This window comes from Myxine glutinosa, chromosome 6, assembly GCF_964187855.1.
Source record: "Myxine glutinosa chromosome 6, kmMyxGlut1.1, whole genome shotgun sequence".
Classification (NCBI taxonomy): domain Eukaryota; kingdom Metazoa; phylum Chordata; class Myxini; order Myxiniformes; family Myxinidae; genus Myxine; species Myxine glutinosa.
The window spans coordinates 68,802,579-68,829,201 of NC_136266.1; the positions used below are offsets into that span (position 1 = coordinate 68,802,579).

The 26,623-nt window shown below is 44.1% G+C and overlaps 1 protein-coding gene across 3 annotated transcripts in view; it reads left to right on the forward strand.

The window, feature by feature from the left end:
• LOC137429913 (uncharacterized) overlaps nucleotides 1-26,623 on the forward strand; it is a 99,651-nt gene that overhangs the window by 21,394 nt on the left and 51,634 nt on the right. For all 3 annotated transcript variants that reach the window (XM_068120280.2, XM_068120281.2, XM_078779970.1), the window contains exons 6-10: nucleotides 10,169-10,275; nucleotides 10,562-10,644; nucleotides 20,206-20,321; nucleotides 25,113-25,197; nucleotides 25,681-26,206. In XM_068120280.2, the coding sequence (XP_067976381.2) occupies nucleotides 10,169-10,275; nucleotides 10,562-10,644; nucleotides 20,206-20,321; nucleotides 25,113-25,197; nucleotides 25,681-26,206 (917 nt within the window). The remainder of the gene's footprint in view (nucleotides 1-10,168; nucleotides 10,276-10,561; nucleotides 10,645-20,205; nucleotides 20,322-25,112; nucleotides 25,198-25,680; nucleotides 26,207-26,623) is intronic.

Genomic DNA, 26,623 nt, shown 5'->3' on the forward strand with positions numbered 1-26,623 from the left:
TATAAAACACAAGGACACAGAGGACTTCCAGGACAGAAGTTGGTATTTCAAAAAAGTGGATTTGGGGTGAAATTAGCGGGGGTAGAAAAGATCAAGGTTTTGGATGGAGGAAGATAAGAGATGGTGGTGAACAGCTGTTTTAAAGTAAAATTTGGACTGTAGAATTAGTACTAGTAAAACTAGTATTTATTGGAAGGCTCCATTTGCATCCAGCCTCTGTTGCTTCAATCCATTGGCTCTTATTTCAAAGTCAGCCTTGTCCTTTTCTTTCAATTGAGGATGGTACTTCGTCAGATGTAGTGACAATTTCTTCAATGAATGGCTTCAATGATTCATTGGAAAGAAGGTGGAAACAACTGACACAATGTGGAAATTCCATATGGTTTTTCATGAGCATTGTGAAACTGTACTTGAAGTACTCTTCACGTTACTGTACTTTCTTTCCTTAATGTTTGACATATGTGGAAAGGGAAACAAAATATGCATTTGGTGGTATAATGCCAAGAGACGATGCATACAAATTACACTTATAAATGTAAACTCGCTCTAAATGCATTTTTCTATACATTTTAGGTAAATTATTTGTAATAAATGTAACTCAACATCCCAGCACAGGCATAAGCCTCTGTATACATTGAACACATGTATGTACAGTCACGTGAAAAAGTAAGTACACCCCATGTAAAGTTTTGACTTTTTCAACATATTTCAACATACAGCTATTTGATCTTCATTTCAACAATATTGACAGATAAAGGTGATATAATATAACAAATATCATGAAACATTTACATTTTGTAGTCCATTGTATAATTTAAATAAACATAAATGCAAATTTTGCATGTGGAAAAAGTAAGTACATCCCTACATTTATCACTACTTCAAATACCTAAAATTAGAATCAGGTGCACCAGCTCAGGTGCAAGTGATTAGAACATCGTTAGAGAGGATCTTGGAGGAACCTGTCTTATTTAAACCTCAGACATTTCGTTTGGTTTGCTCTTTGTTGTTGAAGTGTGCGGCATCACCATGCCTAGATCAAAAGAGCTCTCTGAGGCCTTCAGAAAGAAGGTTATAGATGCCTACGAGTCTGGGAAGGGATTTAAAAAGATCTCCAAACAATTTGAAATCGATCATTCGACTGTCCGGAAGATCATCTACAAGTGGAGAAGATGCCAAACAACTGCCAACTTGTTCAGGCCAGGTCGCCCCAGCAAGATGGTCGCCTCAGCCCGAGAGCAGACCGCAAGATGCTGAAAGAAGTCTCTAAGAACCCCAGAATGTCATCACGGGACCTACAGGTAGCTCTTGCCACAGTTGATGTCAAAGTGCACGAGTCTACCATTAGAAAGAGGCTGCACAAATTTGATCTCTATGGGAGGTGTGCCAGGAGGAAACCTTTGCTGTCGAGAAAGAACATCAGGGCAAGACTAAAGTTTGCCAATGAACACCGAGGCAAAGACCAGCACTTCTGGAACAATGTGCTCTGGTCAGATGAGGCAAAGGTAGAGCTATTTGGCCTTAGTACCAGAAGACATGTTTGGTGAAAACCAAAGACAGCATTTGACCACAAGATCCTGATACCAACTGTAAAGCATGATGGTGGAAATATTATGGTTTGGGGCAGCTTTGCTGCATCAGGGCCTGGGCAGCTCACAATCATAGAATCCACTATGAATTCTTCATTGTACCAGAGCGTGCTTGAGGATAAATGTGAGGCCATCTGTCGGCAAGTTGAAGCTCAACCGAAGGTGGACCTTGCAACATGACAATGACCCTAAACATACCAGTAAATCCACCAAGGAATGGCTGAAAAGAAAGAAATGGAGGGTGCTGGAATGGCCAAGTCAAAGCCCGGATCTAAATCCCATCGAGATGTTGTGGGGGGATTTGAAACGAGCTGTGCATGCAAGAAACCCCTCAAACATCGCACAGCTGAAAGAATTCTGCATGGAGGAGTGGGCAAAAATTTCTCCCAGTCGATGTCAGAGACTGGTAGACAGTTATAAGAAATGCCTACTTGAGGTTTCTGCCAAAGGGGGCAATACCACCTATTAGAGCCAAGGGTGTACTTACTTTTTCCACATGCGAAATTTGCATTCATGTTTATTTAAATTATACAATGGACTACAAAATGTAAAGGTTTCATGATATTTGTTATATTATATCACCTTTATCTATCAATATTGTTGAAATGAAGATCAAAGAGCTGTATGTTGAAATATGTTGGGGGAGGAGGCTGTTTCACAGCACCACTTGGTTGTCTGCGACATAAGGGTGAAAGGTGCGAGGAGAGCTCGGCGGGTGAAGTACCAACCAAGAACGAAGGTGTGGAGGTTGAAAGAGGTGACAGTAAGGGAGGCATTAAAAGAGAGGCTGAGTAGGGTAGAGGATGATGTGGTTGAGCTTGAAAATGGTTGGATGTCAATGAAAGCTAGTCTGTTGGGAGCCGTTGGTGAGGTATGTGGATGGACAAAAGGACCACCGAGGCACTCGGAAACATGGTGGTGGGATGATGAAGTTGGAAAGAGGATTGACGAGAAGAGGAAGAAGTTCAAGGAGTGGCAGAAGGCGAAGGGTACGGGAGCAGAAACAGCAGAGCATGAAAGTTATAAGGCAGCCAGGAAGGCTGCAAAGAAAGAGGTAGCAAAGGCGCAGGAGGCATGTAGGAAAATGTTCGGAGAACGCTTGGATTCGGAAGAGGGTCAGAAAGCAGTATTCAGGATTGCAAAGCACATAGCGAAAGAGAGGTGTGATGTGATGAGGGTGAGTTGCTTGAAGGATGAAGTGGGACAAATCGTTGTCGACCCAGATGGAATTAAAGGAAGATGGAAAAGATATATGGAAATGCTGTTGAATACAGAGAATGAATGGGATAGCAACATAGAGAGTAACCCAGTTTTAGGACCGGCAGAGACGATAACTGAGCAGGAAGTTGAGGAAGCGATAAAAGCAATGAAGAGTGGAAAAGCGGGAGGGCCTACGGGAGTTGTGGGAGATATGTTGAAGGCAGCAGGAAGTTGGGGTGTGAAGAGAATGACAGAGATCTGTAATCTGGTGGTGAAAGAAGGCCGCATTCCAGTGGACTGGGAACTGAGTACCCTCATCCCTCTATACAAGGGGAAAGGTGACCCTCTGGAGTGTGGCTCGTACCGAGCGATAAAGTTATTGGAGCATGGAATGAAGGTATTGGAAAGGGTGTTGGAGAGGAGGATAAGGAAGAAAGTGAAGATCGACGAAATGCAGTTTGGATATATGCCAGGAAGAGGAACGACAGATGCGCTTTTCATTGTGAGGCAGTTGCAGGAGACGTACATGGAGAAGAGGAAAAAGTTGTTTTTTGGGTTTGTTGATCTGGAGAAAGCATTCGATAGGGTTCCACGCAAAGTATTGACATGGGCATTGAGGAAGTTAGGAGTGGAGGAATGGTTGATCAGAATAGTGATGGCAATGTACAAAAGAGCGCGCACAGCTGTAAGGACGAAGGATGGGAACAGTGGTGAGTTTGAGGTGAAGGTGGGAGTGCATCAGGGGTCGGTACTAAGTCCACTACTATTTGTAGCTGTGATGGAGGTGCTGGCTCAGAACGTAAAGGAGGGTTTACCGTGGGAGTTGTTGTATGCAGATGATCTGGTGTTGATTGCGGAAAGTATGGATGGACTGAAGGAAAAGATGAACAAGTGGAAGGAATGTATGGAGACAAAAGGTCCGAAGGTGAATATAGGAAAGACGAAGGTGATGGCAAGTGGTAAAGCATGTGGTGAGGTGGAAAGAACTGGGAAGTGGCCGTGTGCTGTGTGCAGGAAGGGAGTCGGAGTGAACTCCATTCAATGTACAATGTGCACTGAGTGGGTTCATCAAAAATGTAGTGGTCTGAGAGGGTCATTTACCAGTGTGGCAGCTACATTCAAATGTAAGGTGTGCACAGAGGGAGCTGCAGATGGAGGAAATGTTGAGTTGGATCTTGGAGACGGCGTGAAGCTGGAAGGTGTGAAAACATTTTGCTACCTCGGAGACATGCTGAATGGAGAAGGTGGATCAGACTCGGCAACGGTTGCTCGAGTGAGATGTGCATGGAAGAAGTTTCGGGAACTGAGTGGCGTGCTGATGAGGAGGAGAGTGTCGCTGAAGCTGAAGGGAAAGGTGTATGCTGCATGTGTGAGAAGTGTTATGATTTATGGGAGCGAGACATGGGTAATGAACGTAGAGCAGCAATGAAGGCTGGAAAGGGTGGAAATGCGAATGGTTCGGTGGATGTGCGGAGTATCGTTGAGAGAGAGGAAGACAAATGATGAATTGCAAAAGATGATGGGAAAAGAGCCTGTGATTGATGCTGTGAAGAGGAACAGGTTGAGATGGTTTGGTCATGTGTTGAGGAAGGATGAGAGTGACTGGTTGAGAAGAGTGATGGAAATGAATGTAGAAGGAAGTAGAGGACGGGGAAGACCGAGAAAGACTTGGCAAAAGATGGTCGAAAAAGAAATGCGGGCAAGGGGGTTAACAAGGAGGGATGCAGAAAATAGGGCAAAATGGAGAAGATTGTCATGGGGACCGCAAGGCTAACCCCCGCTCTAGCAGGGAAAATGGCCTTAAAATGCATGTTGTTGTTGTTGTTGTCCCGTTGATATGACAGTTTTTCAATGCACAAATTCTTCTGTTACTGTGTATCAACCGCACCCCCTTTTTTTTAGGGTTTTCCCGTCGGTAAAAAACCGCGGTTGATACACCGGAAAATACGATACACCCTTGGCTCTAATAGGTGGTATTGCTCCCTTTGGCAGAAACAACCTCAAGTAGGCGTTTCTTATAACTATCTACCAGTCTCTGACATCGACTGAGAGAAATTTTTGCCCACTCCTCCATGCAGAATTCTTTCAGCTGTGCGATGTTTGAGGGGTTTCTTGCATGCACAGCTCGTTTCAAATCCCCCCACAACATCTCGATGGGATTTAGATCCGGGCTTTGACTTGGCCATTCCTGAACCCTCCATATCTTTCTTTTCAGCCATTCCTTGGTGGATTTACTGGTATGTTTAGGGTCATTGTCATGTTGCAAGGTCTACCTTCGGTTGAGCCTCAACTTTCCGACAGATGGCCTCACATTCTCCTCAAGCACCCTCTGGTACAATGAAGAATTCATAGTGGACTCTATGATGGTGAGCTGCCCAGGCCCTGATGCAGCAAAGCTGCCCCAAACCATAATATTTCCACCACCATGCTTTGCAGTTGGTATCAGGTTCTTGTGGTCAAATGCTGTCTTTGGTTTTCGCCAAACATGTCTTCTGGTACCGTGGCCAAATGGCTCGACCTTTGACTCATCTGTCCAGAGCACATTGTTCCAGAAGTGCTGGTCTTTGCCTAGGTGTTCATTAGCAAACTTTAGTCTTGCCCTGATGTTCTTTCTGGACAGCAAAGGTTTCCTCCTGGCACACCTCCCATGTAGATCAAATTTGTGCATGGTGGACTCATGGTAATGATACTTACTTTACTTTTTAAGTTACTCATGGTAACTACATGGTAATCTCATGGGACTTTGACATCAACAGTGGCAAGAGCTACCTGTAGGTCCCGTGATGACATTCTGGTGTTCTTAGAGACTTCTTTCAGCATCTTGCGGTCTGCTCTCGGGCTGAACTTGCTGGGGTGGCCTGGCCTGAACAAGTTGGCAGTTGTTTGGAATCTTCTCCACTTGTAGATGATCTTTCGGACAGTCGAATGATTGATTTCAAATTGTTTGGAGATCTTTTTAAATCCCTTCCCAGACTCATAGGCATCTATAACCTTCTTTCTGAAGGCCTCAGAGAGCTCTTTTGATCTAGGCATGGTGACGCCGCACACTTCAACAACAAAGAGCAAACCAAACGAAATGTCTGAGGTTTAAATAAGACAGGTTCCTCCAAGATCCTCTCTGACGATGTTCTAATCATTTGCACCTGAGCTGGTGCACCTGATTCTAATTTTAGGTATTTGAAGTACTGATAAATGTAGGGGTGTACTTACTTTTTCCACATGCGAAATTTGCATTTATGTTTATTTAAATTATACAATGGACTACAAAATGTAAATGTTTCATGATATTTGTTATATTATATCACCTTTATCTCTCTTATATCACCTTTATCTATCAATATTGTTGAAATGAAGATCAAATAGCTGTATGTTGAAATATGTTGAAAAAGTCAAAACTTTACATGGGGTGTACTTACTTTTTCACGTGACTGTATGTACACAACCTTTACTTGCATGTGTCAACACACCACTGTCACTGGCAGGCGTGCCAGCATTGCGAGAGTTGGTGATATTTGGGCACAACTTTCGGTATATTACATGAAAATTACATTATTTTTCTGTACAGAAAGACTTGCATCTGTATTATATCATTTGTAGATATGAGTACAGTATGGAAAGTTGAGTTATCGACTTCTACTCACCGCTAAAGGTTGATAGCTTCTTCCAGTCTGAACCATGTTCCATATATAAGCTTTTAAGCTTAAGTACGGGTGAATACTGTCAAGCTCAATAAAATGCAAGAAATGGCATCTCGCCGGTTGGCCAATTTGGCGTTATGTTCACAAAATATGATCCGCACATGCGTCATAAATGACCAGTCTCTGTGAAAATGAGCAACTCGCTCAAAGGGCTTCGACGAGAGTCGTCCTGCAGGTGAAAGAAGCACATTGCGTGCAGAAAATTTCACCTCCCTGTACCATGTATTTATTATTATTTTAAAAAATGCTTCTGCACACCGCCCTTGAGGCTCGGTTTGCAACCCACAGTCTCCAATTCCAATTAAATTGACTTAATTACTCTTTTATGGGAAATGTGTTTCGAGTTTGTTTTATCCTCAAAAATAGACCGCAGTGAACATGCTTTCTTGTTAAAATATTGTCCTTTAAAATACGACTCAAATGATCTTTATGAAGGGGCACAGACATCATATCATCATCATCATCATCATCATCATAATCATCATTGTTAGAGTTAGGGTTAGGGTTAGTTGTCCTCTCTCTCAACGTTACTCCGCACATCCACCGAACCATTCGCATTTCCACCCTTTCCAGCCTTCGTTGCTGCTCTACGTTCATTACCCATGTCTCGCTCCCATAAATCAGAACACTTCTCACACATGCAGCATACACCTTTCCCTTCAGCTTCAACGACACTCCCCTCCTCGTCAGCACGCCACTCAGTTCCCGAAACCTCTTCCATGCACATCTCACTCCAGCAACCATTGCCGAGTCTGAACCACCTTCCCCATTCAGCATGTCTCCTAGGTAGCAAACTTCTTTCACACCCTCCAGCTTCACGCCTTCTCCAAGATTCAACTCAACATTTCCTCCATCTGCAGCTCCCTCTGTGCACAACTTACACTTGAATGTAGCTGCCACACTGGTTGATGACCCTCTCAGACCACTACATTTTTGATGAACCCACTCAGCACACATTGTACATTGAATGGAGTTCACTCCGACACCCTTCCTGCACACAGCACACGGCCACTTCCCAGTTCTTTGCACCTCACCACATGCTTTACCACCTGCCATCACCTTCGTTTTTCTGATATTCACCTTCAGACCTTTTGCCTCCATACATTCCTTCCACTTGTTCATCTTCTCCTTCAGTCCATCGCAATCAACAACTCCCACGGTAAACCCTCCTTTACATTCCGAGCCAGCACCTCCATCAGAGCTCCAAATAGTTGTGGATCTGGTACCGACCCCTGATGCACTCCCACCTTCACCTCAAACTCACTACTGTTGCCGTCCTTTGTCCTTACAGCTGTGCACGCTCTTTTGTACATTGCCATCACTACTCTGATCAACCATTCCTCCACTCCTATCTTCCTCAATGCCCATGTCATTACTTCGTGTGGAACCCTCTCAAATGCTTTCTCCAGATCAACAAACCCAAGAAACAACTTATTCCTCTTCTCCATGTACTTCTCCTGCAAACTGCCTTGCAATAAAAAGCACGTCTGCCGTTCCTCTTCCTGGCATAAATCCAAACTGCATTTCGTCGATCTTCACTTTCTTCCTTATCCTCCTCTCCAACACCCTTTCCAATACCTTCATTCCATGCTCCAATAACTTTATTGCTCGATACGAGCCACAGTCCAGAGGGTCACTCAGTTCCCAATCCACTGGAATGCGGCCTTCGTTCACCACCAGATTACAGATCTCTGTCATTCTCTTCACACCCCAACTTCCCGCTGCCTTCAACATATCTCCCACAACTCCCGTTGGCCCTCCCGCTTTTCTACTCTTCATTGCTTTTATCGCTTCCTCAACTTCCTTCTCAGTTATCTTCTCTGCCGGTCCTAAAACTGGGTTACTCTCTATGTTGCCATCCCATTCATTCTCTGCATTCAACAGAATTTCCATATATCTCCTCCATCTTCCTTTAATTCCATCTGGGTCCACAACGATTTGTCCCACTTCATCATTCAAGCAACTCACCCCCATCACATCACACCTCTCTTTCGCTATCTGCTTTGCAATCCTGAATACCGCTCTCTGACCCTCTTCCGAATCCAAGCGTTCTCCGAACATTTTCCTCTATGCCGCCTGCGCCTTTGCTACCTCTTTCTTTGCAGCCTTCTTGGCTGCCTTAAAACTTTCATGCTGTGCCTTTTCTGCCCCCGTACCCTTCGCCTTCTGCCACTCCTTGAACTTCTTCCTCTTATCGCCAATCCTCTTTCCAACTTCATCATCCCAGCACCATGTTTCCGAGTGCCTCGGTGGTCCTTTTGTCCATCCACATACCTCAACAACGGCTCCCAACAGACTATCTTTCATTGACATCCAACCACTTTCAAGCTCAACCACATCATCCTCTACCATACTCAGCCTCGCTTTTAATGCCTCCCTCACTGTCACCTCTTTCAACCTCCACACTTTCATTCTCGGTTGGTACTTCACCCGCCGTGCTCTCCTCGCACCTTTCACCCTTATGTCGCAGACAACCAAGTGGTGCTGTGAAACAGCCTCCTCCCCCGGGATCACCTTTGTGTCCTGGAGGTGCCCCCTATCTTGCCTTCGCACCATTAGGTAGTCAACGGTTGTTGTCGACCAACCTGACGTGTATGCATCAAGCTTATTATCCTCTTTCTGGAACTGAGTATTACAAATCAACAAACCAGCTCCATCAGCAAACTCCAAAATCCTTTCACCTTCTCCATTCCTCACACCATATCCGTAACCCCCATGAACTCCCTCAAAACCGTCTATACTCCTTCCCACATGTGCATTTAGGTCTCCTCCTATTAAGGTTTAGGAGACACACTGACTGATACACACATACTGATACACACATACACTCTGGCATTTATTATTTTAGATTGATGATAATAATAATTGCAAACACACATTATAACTGCACTTTCTGACCACTTTTATGCAAATCAAGTGAGCACGCACAACTTCCATCTGCACAGCAGCCAAGATATCAAGCCTGTTATTGGTTTTATTTGATGGTTAAGCTGGCTGTCTTGAGATATTAGGTTCTTGAGTTTGAGTCTCTGTCATGCCGTTGAATTAACATCAGGTGGGTTGACGCAGCCTGTCATCGTTCTGAGGTCAGTGAAATTAGTACCAACTGACTGGTAATATGGGGAGACCCTGTCAGCAGCACAGCCGTGCCCCCAGAGGATGATACACCAAGCAGCCACAGGCTGCATACGAACCACCACCAGCAGGCAAGATACTGGTGCCAAGTCACATCCCTTTCAGCTGACAGCCAATGATTAACAGTTACTCCCCCATGAGGGTGGTGTCACAGCTCTATATCAGCCAATCACAGCTCTACATCACTCAAGAGCCGGTTTCGACTCCATCCAGTGAGGCATGTCAAATCAGACATGCTGAGACCCGGGAAATTTTAACTAGGCATGATTTGGGCCTCTGGAAGTCGACTGCAATCGCCATGTTATAAGTGGGAGAAATAAAGAGGTTTATATTTGTTTGAAAGTACTTTTTCCCTCAAACATCTTTTTTTCATTGATCTCCTGAAAATTCTTACATGGACCCCACTTTGAGAACCACTAGGTTGGAGCGTCTGTCTCCTTTCTTTTATTATTCTCTGTGCCCTATTCTTTCTCTTCCTCCACCTGCACTTCCAACTCCCCCTCCTTCGACATTACTTAATCCCAGCCCACTTAATTTCTGCCTCAGAAGAAAATGTGGAGAAATCGAAGGAGGGAGAGAAGGTGTTATCCTCTGCTGTTCCGTGGGCCCTATCTGTCTCGTCAATGGCACAGCGCCCAACGCTATCTGCACAGGTAATTTTTCTGCCTTCTTGTGTCAGCCTTGCTCATTGATGCTGGATTTCAGGGATCTCTCTCTCTCTCTCTCTCTCTGAAGATAAATTGCTTACTTTGGTTGAGGTCTCTCCCTTAGGATTGACCCTTTTGCATGATTGGGTAATTGTCACATAGTGAATTTGTTTATCTTTTGTAAAAGAAAGTCCGAATGTTCTCAAAGTGCACTGGTGGATGTACAGTTACAAAACTTTGTCGTTATTTTTAACCCTTCCCCCCACCCCACCCGCTTTCACTTGCAATGTAGGTGTTCCCACCTTTAGGTGTGGGCCCACCAACAGGAGATGCCCCAGCTGCTCGCTTGAACCATAACACACAGCATCCAGAATGGTGAGCCTGGGATGAGGTGCTTTTGTGATGGATTTTTTTTCTTCCTTTTCTTTCTTTTCTTGGTTCGATGCATTGTCGAGCCTCATGGAGGAGCTAGAACACTGTAAAATAACAATATAAATGGTGATGGGGGAGGGTGGAGGAAACACACTAACAGCAGGGATGCAGAGGGAGTCTTGGAAAAATAAGGGATGTGGGGAAGAATGGGCCAACCCAAAGGTAGGGGAGGACATGGCGGTAAACGAGATGAATGCAGCCTCAAACTCTCAATCACAGAAGTGAAAGGAAAATCGGAAAGAGATGGTTTGGGGGAGGGTTCATGGAGGTATAAAAGACCATTGTTGTAGATGGGGAATGACCTTGAGAAGTTGGTGAACAACTGTCTTGAAGCCCTGGAGTGGAAATGAAAAACTGAGGAAGTTGGTCCCATAGGTACAGTCATGGCCAAAAATATTGGCACCCTTGCACTTTTTTCAAATAATGCTCCATTTCTTCCTGAATATTGTTGAAATTACAAAATCTTTTGTTATCCACTTATGTATTTTTTTGGTTTGCAGTGGGACAAAACAAAAAAAGCTGAAAAAATTACTAAATCTTAGCTTATTCCACACAGAAATCCTAAAATGGCCCAGACAATATCATTGGCACCTTTTAGAAGTTGTTAGAAATAATTAGATTTCAAGCAGGTGATTCTCCTTTACTTTGGAATTGAAGTCACCTTTAATAATAATAATAATTCATTTATTTTGTATAGCGCTTTTCCAGAAGCCCAAAGGCGCTTTGACAGAGTGGCAAACATAATGCATAACAATACATGAAAACAACAATTGCAAAAAGACAAGAATCAATAGGGAAATATTTAAAGCAAAAGGAGGGAGAAGGAGAAGAGATAGTCAGGGGTTAAATGCTGTGGGTTGAATGTTGAATGCAGTGTTGAACAGGTGGGTCTTTAGTGATGATTTGAATGTGGTGAGTGAGGAGGAGTCTCTGATGGTGTGAGGTAGTGAGTTCCAGAGGGTGGGAGCAGCGATGGAGAAGGCCCTGTCCCCCCAGGATCTGAATTTGGTCCGGATGGAGGGGGTCAGGAGGTTGGTACCAGCAGAGCGGAGGTTGCGGGTGGGAGTGTGTCTGGAGAGGAGGTCAGCCAGGTAGGATGGGGCCAGGTTATGGAGGGCTTTGTATGTCAAGAGGAGGATTTTGTACTGGATTCTCCGGGGGATGGGGAGCCAGTGAAGCTTGTAAAGGACGGGGGTGGTGAGTTTCAGGTTCCTGCAATATAAAAATCACTCATTCTACCAGTTTGAATAGAGAAAAGGAGTCATTCTGCTGATTTGTGTCACTGTGTGTACCACAATGAGCATGGAGAAAAGATAGAACACCAGAGAATTATCTGAGGATGTCAGACACAAGATTGTAGTCAAGCATGGACATTCTCAAGGCTACAAGTCCATCTCCAGTTACCTTGATGTTCCTGTGTCCATTGTACGCAATGTTATCAGGAAGTTTAAGGCCCATGGCACTGTAGCCCACTTCCCTGGACGTGGCCGCAAGAGAAAACTTGATCAAATATTGCAGCGAAGGATTGTTTGAATGATGGAGAAAACACCTCGATCAACTGCCAAACAGATTCAAGCTGACCTTCAGACACAAGGTACAAGAGTTTCAACTCGCACCATCCATCGCCAACTCAATGAAAGGGGGTTCTTTGGTAGGAGACCCAGGAGATCCCACTGATAAGAAAGCCCGACTGGAGTTTTCCAAAACACACCTGAACAAGCCAAAATCCTTATGGGAGAATGTCCTGTGGACAGATGAGACCAAATTAGAGTTTTCTTAGAGCAAATTAGAGCAAATTAGAGAATTAGAGGTAAAGCACATCATCTCTATGTTTACAGAAAAAAAAATGAAGCCTTCAAAGAAAAGAATACCTTCCTCCCTACAATCAAACATGGAGGAGGTTCAGTGATGTTTTGGGGTTGCAGTGCTGTCTCTGGCACTGGGTGCCTTGAATGTGTGCATGGCATCATGAAATCAGGAGATTACCAAGGCATTTTGGAGCGCAATGTTCAACCCAGTGTCAGAAAGTTGGGTCTCCATTTAAGGTTATGAGTCTTGCAGCAGGACAATGACCCCAAAACACTTCAAAAAGCACCCAGGAATGGTTCAAGACAAAACGCTGGACTCTTCTGAAGTGGCCAGCAAATGAGTCAAGATCTAAATCCCATTGAACACCTGTGGGGAGATCTTAAAACAGCAGTTGGGAGAAGGCACCCTTCAAATCTGGGAAACTGGATCAGTTTGCACAAGAAGAGTGGGCCAAACTGCCAGTAGAGAGGTTTCGGAAGCTCATTCATAGCTACAGGAAGCGCTTGACTGCAGTTATTTTGTCCAAAGGCTGTGCTACCAAATATTAAGTTTAGGGTGTCAATAATTTTGTCAATGCCATTTCTTTTTATTTTCTGATTTAAAAGGATATATTAAGTTCTGAATCAAAAATAAATGTTCTGTAATATTAACAGTGAAATATTTAATTGTGGAGACCAAATACTTTTGTCAATTTTCAACTTTTTTTTTTGATAAAATTGTGAGTTATTTGAAAAAAGTGCAAGGGTGCCAATATTTTTGGCCACGACTCGGATTTAAAGAGCAACACAGCAGTAGAGGTGAGTATTGATTCTTAATTTTGGGAGTTTCACCAAAAGGGGATGACTGACGGACTGCATGCGCCATGCAGAAACCGAGAGGGTGGGAGGAGGGAGGGTGGGGGGGGGGGGGGGGGGTTGGAGGGAATGATGGTAGTGGGGAGTCAGCGGATAGAGCATGGAAAGGGCAGAGGGTGCAAGACCAGAAAGGAATCAGGAGAAGACAGAGAGAACACTGACCTCTTTGCGATGTGAAAGTGATGAACCCATAGAAATGGTTTCATCGTGGGAGATGCTAGTGATCTGGAAGGCCTAGGTTTCCATGGCTACAAGCTGAGAAAGGTGTGAGGCAGGGGTGCCAACCCAAAGGGGTGAGAAGTACTCCATCATGCTGCGGTTGAAGGCCTTATAGGATAAGAGTTCAGGTGTGCCAAGGAAGGACTTTGCATGATGGAGGATGCCCACTTGGTGACTGGCTTTGGAAGCCAACTTAAATATCTGTGGTTTGTTCAAGAAAGATCATGACTGATTGTGAGGCCCAAACATTTGACTGACCTTCAATAGGATTGTTAAGCAAGATAGGAGGGTTCACAGATGGTCTTTTTGGAGAGTCAAGAGTCAGTGTGAGATTTGTCAGGCCAAGTGTTTTACCAGCTCGTGATTCCATGAGAGGCTGCAGAGAGGGATGAGGCTGCTGCCTGCCTATCTGAAGGATGAGGGATGTCAAGGCAGAGGGTGGTCATTGGCAAATGTATATATTAATCAGATTTTCCAGAGAGTCAGACAAATCGTTGATTAAGATTAGGAATAGGCCCAAAACACTGCCTTGGGGCACTCTAGCCTTGATATGGAGAGGGGGTGAAAGGATTCAGTTGAGAGCCACAACTTGTTTATGAGAGTAGAGGAACTCTTTAAGTCATGTGTGGAGTTGATCTTTGATGCCATAGACAGAGAGTTTGGGGAGCAAGCCGGGGTGCCAGACTGTATCGTATGCATGCTCGAGATGTGTCTAAAGAGATGGCCCTGATCTCTTGTCTGATATTCAGGGCCTCCATCTATTGTTGGGTGAGCAGAAGTAGCATGTCCAAGGTAGTGATCTGATCTGAATCCAAGTTGGTGATCTGAGATGAGCTCATTTGAGAAAAGGGAGGATTTCATATCTAACGCGGTGATCGATTCCATATCCTTGCTGATTATTGAAAGTAAGATATATAATTGGTCTTTATTTAAGGGTATACCTTTTTGCACCTTTTTACCTCAGCCATCGAAGGTAGACCGTGGTTATGTTTTCACCCCTGTCTGTATGTCTGTCTGTCTGTGAGTGGGATATCTCAGAAAGTTAAAGTTTGGTGATGACTTTTAAAAATCCATTTTAAATGTACTGTACTTATCATTATCGGTAAGTAGAAGTGTGTGTGTGTGTGTGTGTGTGTGTGTGTGTGTGTGTGTGTGTGTGTGTGTGTGTGTGTGTGTGTGTGTGTGTTTGTCATGTGTTTGTCATGTGTCTGTCTTGTGTCTGTCGTGTGTCTGTCGTGTGTCTGTCGTGTGTCGTGTGTCGTTGATTGTTATCTCTATAATTTTGGTTTTAGAAGGTGGAACGGAGTCCTCCCAGGACTCAAAGTGTCTACTCCCGCTTCGGTGAAGGATTGCGATTCATGGGCTGTTATGAAGTTGTGTTGTTCTCAGAGTTTTGTTCAATGGCCTATTTTCAGGATCATCACTGAGCCCCGTATACCTCTAACTGTCGTTTGTTTGTGGTAATGTTCCCAGGGATTATTTTTTAAGATTTTGCAAGGTTCTTCTTTATCATTCCCATTGCACCAATTATAACTAGTACAATTTCGGCACTCTTCAGCTTCCATTATCTTTTCACTTCATTCTTGAGGTCTTGGTATTTGGCCATTTTCTTGATTTCTGCATTATTTAGGCCAAAATCCCGAGGTACTGATATCTCAATCAGCAATGCTGTCTTTTCCTTTTTGTTCCTGAGTACTATGTCTGGTCGCAATGCTTTGTTTTCTATGTTCACGCTGGATGGGATCATCAGGTCAAACGTGAGCATTATGTCCTTGTTTTCAATTATTGCTTTTGGTTCAAGTTTCCATGAGTTTTGTGGAACTAGGATATTAACATTTCTGCAGATGTGCCAGTGGATTACTCTACATACCTTGTTATGCCTTTGGGTGTACAGCTGCTCTGACATGAATTTTTTTACATCCCGATAGGATGTGACTCATGCTTTCTTTCTCTCCCTTGAAGAACCTACACTTGTCTGATTGGCTCAGTTCTGCCATCTTTTTAAAGCCATCAGTGTAGTATCCTTGGTCTTGGGCATTAACAATGACTTGTTCTCCGTCCCAGTTCAGCTGACCTCTTCTTAGCCATTCCAGTGATCCTTTGTCTATACCCAATCTGTCCAACTTTATTTATTTATTTTTTAATAATTCCTTGCTCTTTTGTCTTTCTCCCAGTTGTCACTATATATCTGCTGGTATTTCATCTTGTGTTTTTATTTTGTCTTTTTTGCAATCATTGGGGGCTGTATTAATTGCTGCTTTGGTTTGGTGTGTGACATCTTCCAATCACACCTGTTTTTGGAAGTTTTTTTGCAAGGTGAGTGAGAAATACCTTTTCTGGTTTGCTGTGTTCATGCTTGTACACAAATTGTTTTCGGTGGTCTGTTTTGCTTTTCATTTGCTTTGCTAATCCTACAGTTGTCTCTCTGTACACGTGATTGAGTTCCATCAGGCCGCCACCTCCTTCTTTCCTCGGCAGGTACATTCTTGGGATGCACTGATTTTTGTAGAACATTTTGTGGATAATGAGTTTCCTTGGTTTTATATCTAGTTTTTTGATATTCGCTTGTGGCCAGTTTACTATTCCGCAGCTGTACTGGAACACTGGTACTGCTAGTTCGTTTATGGCTTTGATTTTGTTTCTTGGGGTGAGATATGTTTTCAGGATCAGCCTCGTTCCATGCAGGTATTCTTTGGTAATTGTTTTATGCACTTTAAATGACAAATTTATTGGCCCTCTTCTACCCCAAGGTATTTGTAAGATGCTTTGTTGTCTAGCTCCTGTATTGTTGTATTGAGGTGGATTTTTTTTTTGTTTGTTTTTGTTGGTCTGCCTTGCATGAATGTGCACTTGGCACACTTATCGAGGCCAAATTCCATTTGGATGTCGTTGGAGAACCATTTCACTAAATTCAGTTGTTTTGCCAATTTTTCGTCGTTTGGTGCAAAGAGGTTTAAACATCCATATACAGTAGATGCGTCACTTTTCCTGTTTCTTTGGACATTCTTTTATTGGATGTTAGGGTGTATCTGTGTCCTTGCTCATTCATGAGGTTATTTAGTGGGTCCAGGGCCAGGCAAAACAGGAGCGGAGAAAGGCTGTCTCCTTTCAAGATCCCGCGTCATATCTTTACTCTTGATATTTCAATTTTTCCTTCTGAGTGCTGTCGGATTAGTGTGGTATTCTATAGATTCATGGCTTTCTCAATCAGCTTGATTATTTGGGGATTTATCTTGTACATTTCCATTCACTTTATCATCCATGAATGTGGGACACTGGCAAAAGTTTTTGTATATTCTGTCCATGCTGTGGACAATTTGGTTCTTGTATTGCAATTTTTGAGTATGGCCTTGTTTAGTATTAGTTGGTCTATTGTTCCGTAACATCCTTTCTTTCATCCCTTTTGTTCCGCTTCAGGCCTCCTTGTTGTGTTAGGCGGTGGTACATTGTTTCTGTGATTATTCTTGTTAAAAGTTTGTGTGTTGTTGGTAGACAGATTCTTTTCTGGTATTTTTGGGGGTATTTGGGTCTCTTCAGATTTTGGGATGAAGAAGGTGTTACCTTCTGTGAGCCAGTCATCCATTTCCTGATCCCCTTGTAGTTCATTGAATGTTCGAGCTGGTGAACGTGGACAGCATCAAAATGCTTAAACCATAAGTTTGGGATTCCACTTAGGACAGGGCTTTTGAAGTTTTCCATCTTTGCCTGTTGTCTTACTTTTTCTGCATCAATTATTACTGGGGACATTTCCTCTACATGCTGCATTTTCTCCTTCAGGTTTCGGATGCATTCCACTTCCGTATTGTGTTTTTTTCGATCTTCATAAATTCCTTTCCAGAATCATTCCAGTTCATCTTTTTCAGGAGGGGATGACGCATTCTGCTTCCATTTCCCTAATTCATGGTTGAATCTTTTCGGGTTGTTTTCAAACATCTGGCCTTGTTTTCTCATATTATCCTCGGTGTAGTTTTTTATTTTCCTTGCTGTCATTTTGAATTTCTATTTATTTTTAGCAACCATTACCTTTAGGTCTTTGTCTTCAATTTTATTTTTTGTGTTTTATTTTCTGGAACTCCTCTTTAGTTTTGGGCTTTGATTTCCTCTTTGGAATTGCTGTATTTGTCCTGTCTCCTTTCTGAGCATCTCCCTCCATCTCTCGAGTCGTTGCTTACATGGTGGTGTTTGGTTTTTGAAATATTTGTGGAACCTGTACTGTTCTTGGGGTGTTTTGATGTAACTTTTTCCTGAATGCATAGTGCTGCTGCAAAATTCATTCTGTTTATTTCTTTCAGTGTGGCTGATTTTTGTATAATAAAATATATATATTTGTTTATTCTGCTGATTAGTGCTTTTGTGCACTAATTTTGTGCACTAATGGGAGTTGTATGCAGATGATCTGGTGTTGATTGCGGAAAGTATGGATGGACTGAAGGAAAAGATGAACAAGTGGAAGGAATGTATGGAGACAAAAGGTCTGAAGGTGAATATAGGAAAGACGAAGGTGATGGCAAGTGGCAAAGCATGTGGTGAGGTGGAAAGAACTGGGAAGTGGCCATGTGCTGTGTGCAGGAAGGGTGTCGGAGTGAACTCCATTCAATGTACAATGTGCGCTGAGTGGGTTCATCAAAAATGTAGTGGTCTGAGAGGGTCATTAACCAGTGTGGCAGCTACATTCAAATGTAAGGTGTAAACAGAGGGAGCTGCAGATGGAGGAAATGTTGAGTTGGATCTTGGAGACGGCGTGAAGCTGGAAGGTGTGAAAACATTTTGCTACCTCGGAGACATGCTGAATGGAGAAGGTGGATCAGACTCAGCAACGGTTGCTGGTGTGAGATGTGCATGGAAGACGTTTCGGGAACTGAGTGGCGTGCTGATGAGGAGGGGAGTGTCGTTGAAGCTGAAGGGAAAGGTGTATGCTGCATGTGTGAGAAGTGTTATGATTTATGGGAGCGAGACATGGGTCATGAATGTAGAGCAGCAACGAAGGCTGGAAAGGGTGGAAATGCGAATGGTTCGGTGGATGTGCGGAGTATCGTTGAGAGAGAGGAAGACAAATGATGAATTGCGAAAGATGATGGGAAAAGAGCCTGTGATTGATGCTGTGAAGAGGAACAGGTTGAGATGGTTTGGTCATGTGTTGAGGAAGGATGAGAGTGACTGGTTGAGAAGAGTGATGGAAATGAATGTAGAAGGAAGTAGAGATCGGGGAAGACCGAGAAAGACTTGGCTAAAGATGGTGGAAGAAGAAATGAGGGCAAGGGGGTTAACAAGGAGAGATGCAGAAAATAGGGCAAAACGGAGAAGATCGTCATGGGGACTGCAAGGCTAACCTCTGCTCTAGCAGGGAAAATGGCCTTAAAATGCATGCTGTTGTTGTTGTTGTAGTGCTTTTCTGCGTTTATTAATATGGCCTCGAATTAGTCATGGTCTTTCTTCAGTTGGTATCAATCGCAGGTCCTCTATCTTATTAGCCAACTCTTCTGCCAGATCACATTGTTCCTCATTATCCTCCCCCATTCCCCCCCACCCACTCCTCCTCTCCTCTGTCCCTCTGTACCTCTTCGTTCTTCTGTCCATTAGCATTTGTGTCTTTGTTTTTTTTAGCCATAAATCGGTCTCCTTCACCACCCATCTCCCTCCCTACAGATGCAGAGCACCTTTGCGTAGAAGGATGTTTCCCCTCCCCTCAGCATTCCAGTTTTCATTACTTTTGTCATTGCTGTACTGCTTAGATCTATCCTTTGAGACAAGCACCATTGTCGCACCATTGTAGCTTTGTGCTTTAATGCAGGATTCTGCCTCTTTTTGGGGAAGGTGCAGCCGTCTATCTTAGCAGGACATGCCCCAGCTGCCAGGTGTGTCCGCACAGACTTGACCGAGCTTTCTCTGTTGGGGTTCTGTGACCATTTGGCCGGAGTTGTTTTTTAAATATTCTTCAACCCACTCACCCGATCAAGCGTCATGAACGGGGCTTCCGTTGCACCACTCGAGGCCTTCCAGTAGCTCCCTTGGTTGTTCGTAACATGCGTTATCTTTGCGACGATGTTCCCACTCGCGCTTGCTTTCTTCCTACTCCGGATGCCGCTACATGGACCATTTAGCATTCCGTCCGATATATTATGCTCGCCGCTTCTCTCGGGGCCGCAAAGCCTGCTTTTATGAGCCATACACGTATTTCTGACCTTTACCCCCACACGGCGATTTCTCTCCGACCCGTCAGCTGTGTCGCTGCCATTCTCCACGATCTCCATAAAGTGTGTGTGTGTGTGTCTGTGTGTGTCTGTGTGAGTGTGTGTGTGTGTGTGTGTGTGTGTGTGTGTGTGTTATATGTGATATTTTGTGTGTGATATTTTGTGTGTATTAATTATGTATGCCTATTAATTAGTTATGTACTATTTAAATGTACCTTTTAGACTGCTGAGATCCCTTTGACCTTGGAAGATCCTTTAAAACTCCAAAATAGCCTTGAGATCCTGAGGACCCAACAGTCTCGAAGGACCCAAAATATCCAGATGACTCAAAAGTCCCTGATGACCCACTAGTCCCCGAGGACCCATAAGACCGAGGTCGATTTAAGTTATCGATGAACCCATTTATTACTTATGGATCTTCTTTTTCGCAGGCGTGCTGGACGAAACTGGCCTGGGAGTGGTTGGGATATGGCCCCACCAATACTGGACCTCCAACAAATGAAAGAGCTTGACACACTTGAGAGTGAACTGGATGGAGGCTGGGCAGGTTCGGCTCTGCATTCACTTACATGCATATTATTGTCTGTTTTAACTTTACTTGGCTGACTTGGCCATCTACCAATCAAAGGCCTTCGGAATCGAGCCTTATTGACAGATATATACAGTCTTAGTCTTCTTATTCGGGCTTCAACTTCCACTGAACTTGGGGACGACAAAGAAGAAGACCTTTGTTGGTCGAAAGCTTGTCGAGAATTAAAGATCGACCGTCCTGAAACTACGTCCGCGTATATATCTATATATATATCTATATATATATATATATATATATATATATATATATATATATATATATATATATATATATATATATATATATATATATATATACATACACACACACACACACACGCACATATATACATATATACACAAACACAGACGGCATTTAATATGGAATATTTTTTTCTTGACTTGGGTTTAATTTCTGAACAATTTCTGAAAAGATCAAAAGATCATTTATATCAATCTGGTGAGTTTCTTTTACGCTTCGGTGATTTCTTTGTTAAAAGAACCATGTCACTGATTGTCTGTCGCAGCAAGAAGTCAATAACAGGATTATATCGCAGGTGGCTTGACAAAATGTACGGACAGGTACATTTGACGATTGGCTTCACAATCGGGTATATAAGGGTTGGTGCGTTCTGTATTAGTGGAAAACAACTGCTGCACGTCTACAAAAGTTATTGCCGCTTCCCCTGGAGATGGTCCGTCAACTCGACAATGCTGTTTGTCATTTAGTGGTGGCTTTACGAAATTCCGGCATGAAACAGCGTGCTGTTGCTTGGCAGTATGGCATCACTGAAGGTCAGGTGTCAAAGATCCTGAAACTAAATGCTCAGAGGGGTGTCCCTACTCCAATACCGAGGCCAGGACGTCCCCGCAGAACCACAAAGAGGGATGATCGCCAGCTGCACCGGTTAGTCCGCAATGGCCGTACCAAGTCAGCTAATTGGCTGAGGGCCGAGTGGCAGCAACTGACAAATGTGCCTGTATCCAGAAGGCTAGTCGACCAACGACTGGTTCAAGCAGGCTATCGTGCCAGGCGTCCCCTGAGAAAGCCACGTCTGACCAGACAACACCGCCAGCGCCGATTGCAGTGGGCCAGAGAGCACCGTCAATGGCAGCCAGGACACTGGAATCACGTGATCTTCAGTGACGAGTCTAGATTTCTGGTCTATCGTCAAGATGGCCGCGTCCGAGTGTGCAGACAAGTGCATGAAGCCTACAACGAAGATTGTATAGTGCCAAGAGTCCAGGCTGGAGGTGGTGGGGTGACCGTTTGGGCTGCTTTTCATGCAGGGGGCAACACTGACCTGGTTGTTCTGAATGGAAACCTGAACCAGTTCAAGCACAGGGCCATTCTGGAAGAAACATTGCTTCCATTTGTTCGTGCAGCCTTTCCAGGAAACTTTGTCTTCCAAGATGACAATGCACGGCCTCATCGTGCTCGCATGATCCAACACTTTCTTGCTGACCGTGGTGTAGAGCATATGGAGTGGCCTGCCACGTCCCCGGATATGAATCCGATAGAGAACTTGTGGGCAGAATTAACGTGTCAAATCGACAACTTGGACCAGCAGCCTGCCTCTGTGCGTGAATTGCAGCAGGCTATTGTAACTGCATGGCAAGCGATTCCTGTCCAAACCTTGGCAAATCTCGTGAACAGCATGCCTCAACGTGTACGTGCTCTCCTGAGAATGCTCGTGGGGGTTACACGAAGTACTGAACTGTAATTTTACTGTCCGTAATCACAGTCGTAATTTAACTTTTGTTTTTGTTAAAAAAATTTTTGGCTAATGTGCAAAATAAAGAGATACTTCTGGAAAACGCACTGAAGTTTAACACAGTACTGTCCGTGAATTGAGTTCGATATCAGTTTCCATTACTTTCAAGGATCAATTTATTTGCTTCGAAATGTCAAATGTGGTTTTTGTTTATTTTAAAGGTCACATTAACAAAATCTAGAATAATTTCAACATAATTCCAATGAACTTTTGGTTCTAAGTCATCTTGAAAAGTAAGTTCACCCCAACAAAAAAAAATTCCATATTAAATGCCAAGTCTATATATATATATATATATACATATATATATGTATGTATGTATGTATGTATATATATATATATATATATATATATATATATATATATATATATATATATATATATATATATATATATATATATATATATATATATATATATATATACACATACATACATACATACATACATACATACATACATACATACATACATACATACATAGATACTTTGACAGACAGCCTTCTTTCACCTGAAAAACATCGCCCGTCTCCGTCCATCCCTCTCCTCCGTGGCTGCAGAAACCCTCATCCACGCCTTCATCACTTCCCGTCTGGACTACTGCAATAGCCTCCTTTATGGTTCACCCTCAACAATCACCAATAAACTCCAATACATTCAGAACTCCGCTGCCCGTCTACTCACCCATTCCCGGACCCGTGACCACATCACCCCCGTCCTTTACAAGCTTCACTGGCTCCCCATCTCCCAGAGAATCCAGTACAAAATCCTCCTCTTGACCTACAAAGCCCTCCATAACCTGGCCCCATCCTACCTGGCTGACCTCCTCTCCAGACACACTCCCACCCGCAACCTCCGCTCTGCTGGTACCAACCTCCTGACCCCCCCCCCATCCGGACCAAATTTAGATCCTGGGGGGGACAGGGCCTTCTCCATCGCTGCTCCCACCCTCTGGAACTCGCTACCTCACACCATCAGAGACTCCTCCTCACTCACCACATTCAAAACATCACTCAAGATCCACCTGTTCAACACTGCATTCAACATTTAACCCACAGCATCTAACCCCTGACTATCTCCTCTCCTCCTCCCTCCTTTGTGCTTTGAATATTTCCCTATTGATTCTTCTTTTTTTGCAATTGTTTTTATGTTTTGCTATGCATTATGTTTTGCACTCTGTCAAAGCGTCTTTGGGCTTCCTGAAAAGCGCTATATAAAATAAATGCATTATTATTATTATTATAATATATATATAGATAGATATATATATATATATATATATATATATATATATATATATATATATATATATATATATTGGATACAGGATCGAGGCTCGTGAAAGAGCTAACATTCATCACACAAAAAATCAGTCACACAAAACATATAATAAGGGTAGCGGTAGACAAGATGGGGAGAGAAGGGGAAGCATAAACACAACATTTGAGAGCAGGGACATCGGGAGATCTGTGAGAGGGAGAGGGCTTGTGGGGGGGAGGAGGCTTGGGAAGGGTGGGGGCGGGGGTGGGAGAAGTATAAAACACAAGGACACTGCAAGGACTTCCAGGAAAGAAGTTGGTTTTTCAAAAAAGGGGATCTGGGGTGAAATTAGCGGGGTTAGAAAAGATCAAGGTTTTGGATGGGGGAAGATAAGAGATGGTGGTGAACAGCTGTTTTAAAGACCTGGAGGGAGGGGTGGGATTGAAGAGAGTGAGGGAGTTTGTTCCAGAGGTGGGAGAAAAGAGGAATGAAGGAGTGAAGGTGAGCAGAGAGTCTTGATTTTGGCAGTTTAACCATGAGTGGGATGCAGGCAGGTCTTGTGCGACCTGTAGGAATATTTGGGGGACAGAGCCCAGAGAGAGCTGGGGGAGTAAGGCCGGAGAGGAGCCGGTAGAAGACAGAAAGACCACCAACCTGCCTGCGGTGAGTAAGTGAAAGGCCCTCGGAGTTAGCTTCATCGCGGGAGATTCCAATGATTCTGAAAGCTTTGGTTTCAACAGCGTGAAGCTGAGCTCGGTGTGAGGCAGGAGCACCGGCCCAGAGGGGAGAACAGTATTCCATTGAGCTGCGGATGAAAGCCTTGTATGTGGTGAGGAGCTCAGGTGTGCCAAGGAAGGACTTTGCACGACGGAGGATGCCCAGTCGGTGACTGTCTTTGGAGGCCAGATCGGAAATGTGGTTTTCCCAGGAAAGATCATGGCAGATAGTGAGACCTAAAAGCTTGAGTGACAGAACTTCTTGGAGAGGATTGTTCAGAAAGTAGATGGGAGGGCTGTCCAGTCGGTCTTTTCGGAGAGACATTGTAAGAGTGTGAGATTTGTCAGGATTGAAAGACATGTTCCACTTGTTTGATTTTCAAGGGATTTTCAAGTGTCAGAGAGATCATTGATGAATACCAGAAAAAGCACAGGGCCCAGAACACTGCCTTGGGGAACTCCAGCCTGAACAGGAAGGGGAGATGAAGAAACACATTCAGGGCCACACGTTGACTACGACTAGAGAGGAAGTCCACAAGCCATGCGTGGAGTATTCCATGGATACCATAGGAGGAGAGTTTGGTGTGCAGAGCGGGGTGCCAAACCATATCGAAGGCACGTGATATGTCAAGGGAGACAGCTCGAATTTCCTGTTTGGCATTGAGGACCTCCATCCATTGTTGAGACAGCAGAAGCAGCATGTCCAGAGTAGAATGACCTGGTCTGAAACCTGGATGGACAATCGGAAATATATTATATATTTTATAATGTAGAAAGCACAGGATTTGGTCATGATAGCTACGTTTCACCATTTTCTACTTTGTCTCCAGATTGGGAAACAACGATGTGCCATTTAGCATGAGGAATAAGTAAATGAACTAAAAACTTTATTGGGCTTTTCTGGAGAATAATAGCTTTTTTCACTTGTTTCTTGTGACTTCCATATGCTGCATGTAATTAGTGTTTTGTGGCTTGACATTTTGTACAATGCAATCTTGCTATGTATTGGTTGTGAAGGAGCTCAAGAAGAAGTGGATTATGAAGAACAACTTCACTTCAGTGATGGAGATGATGACGAGGGCAAGGGAACAAGCAACAGAGGGTGAATTTGTTGTCTGGTCTGGATTGTGTTTTGTCATTTATATTTGTCTGTGAACAAAAGTTGAACGCTCACCTCTCCATTCCTTCATCCCTCTCTTCTCTCGTCTATGTAATCGGCTCCCTATGTCTGTTGTCTCGTTTCCCTCCCTCCCTCCAGTCTTTCAAAAGTGCTGACCAACGCTACCTCATGTTTTCTCCCTACCCTCTTCCACTCTCACTGACCCCCATCTCCCCACTGCATGCCCCTTTCCTCTCTGCCACTCATCCATTCATGTGTGAGATCTTTGGCTCCACTTTTTGATTTTGATTTATTAGATCCTCCATGAACCTATATTGCTGTTTCCAAAAATACATTTTAATTTGTCTTTTTATTGTACTCTTCCCCATGTTGCTTTCTATTCACTTTATTCCTTTCCCTGCCTTATGTACTCTTTGTGGCTGCTGGTGTAATGACGTACCTATGGTTTATTTTTATTTATTTCAGGAGGACTGGAAGAGAAGTTTGGGGAGATGGACAATCGGAAATTCAGCGTTCCCGTACTGCCCAGTCCGTGCCCAACCAGGCCCTACCCCACCGCGCCCTGCCCCACCACACCCTGCACCCACCCCGCCAGGGCTTGCCCCCACCCCGCCAGGGCTTGCCCCCACCCCGCCAGGGCTTGCCCACACCCCGCCAGGGCTTGCCCCCACCCCGACAGGGCTTGCCCCCATCCCGCCAGACCCTGCCCCTGCCCCTGCCCCAACAGGACCCGCCCCAGTCCCACCCGGCCCAACCCTGCCAGGATCCACCCCACCAAGGCCTCCTCAACCAGGCCCCATCCCCCGACAACTCTGCTCACATTAAACCAATTGAACCACCTTTATCTCAAGGTTTAATGCAAAACCTAGTCCCTAACCAAATTCCAAATGATGACTTGGCCACATCTCCACAAATCTCTTCAGACCCTTGTCTTGTAGCACCTCTACTTCCAGTACCTCCACTTGATTCACCTTCAGATGTATCTTTACCAGTAAGTATTTGCTAACCATAACACAAGTTACCAAAGTGTGTCACATCCCACCCTACCAAAATTATTTACCCTTCGTCTTGCACCATCGTGCTGTCTTTGTCATGTCCTATTTCTCTCTGGTCTGTCTAATTTCGACATCTATGCCCTGCTCAGCTTTTTGCCCCGCCCCCCATATGCATTCAATCCATTCATTCATACATTCATTTAGTTTAATTATCGGGATTCATCCATCTCGCACACACACTATTTTCTCCATGCCACCTCAACCTGTCAATCTCCCCCATCACACCTAAACCACCTGCTATTTACAAACCCCTCACCCCCCCCCCCCCCAATCTCCCCACGCCCCCCATTCCACCCCTCATATTGTTTCCACCCCTCATAATGTTGAGGGTTGACCTAGACTTTTGCTATTGG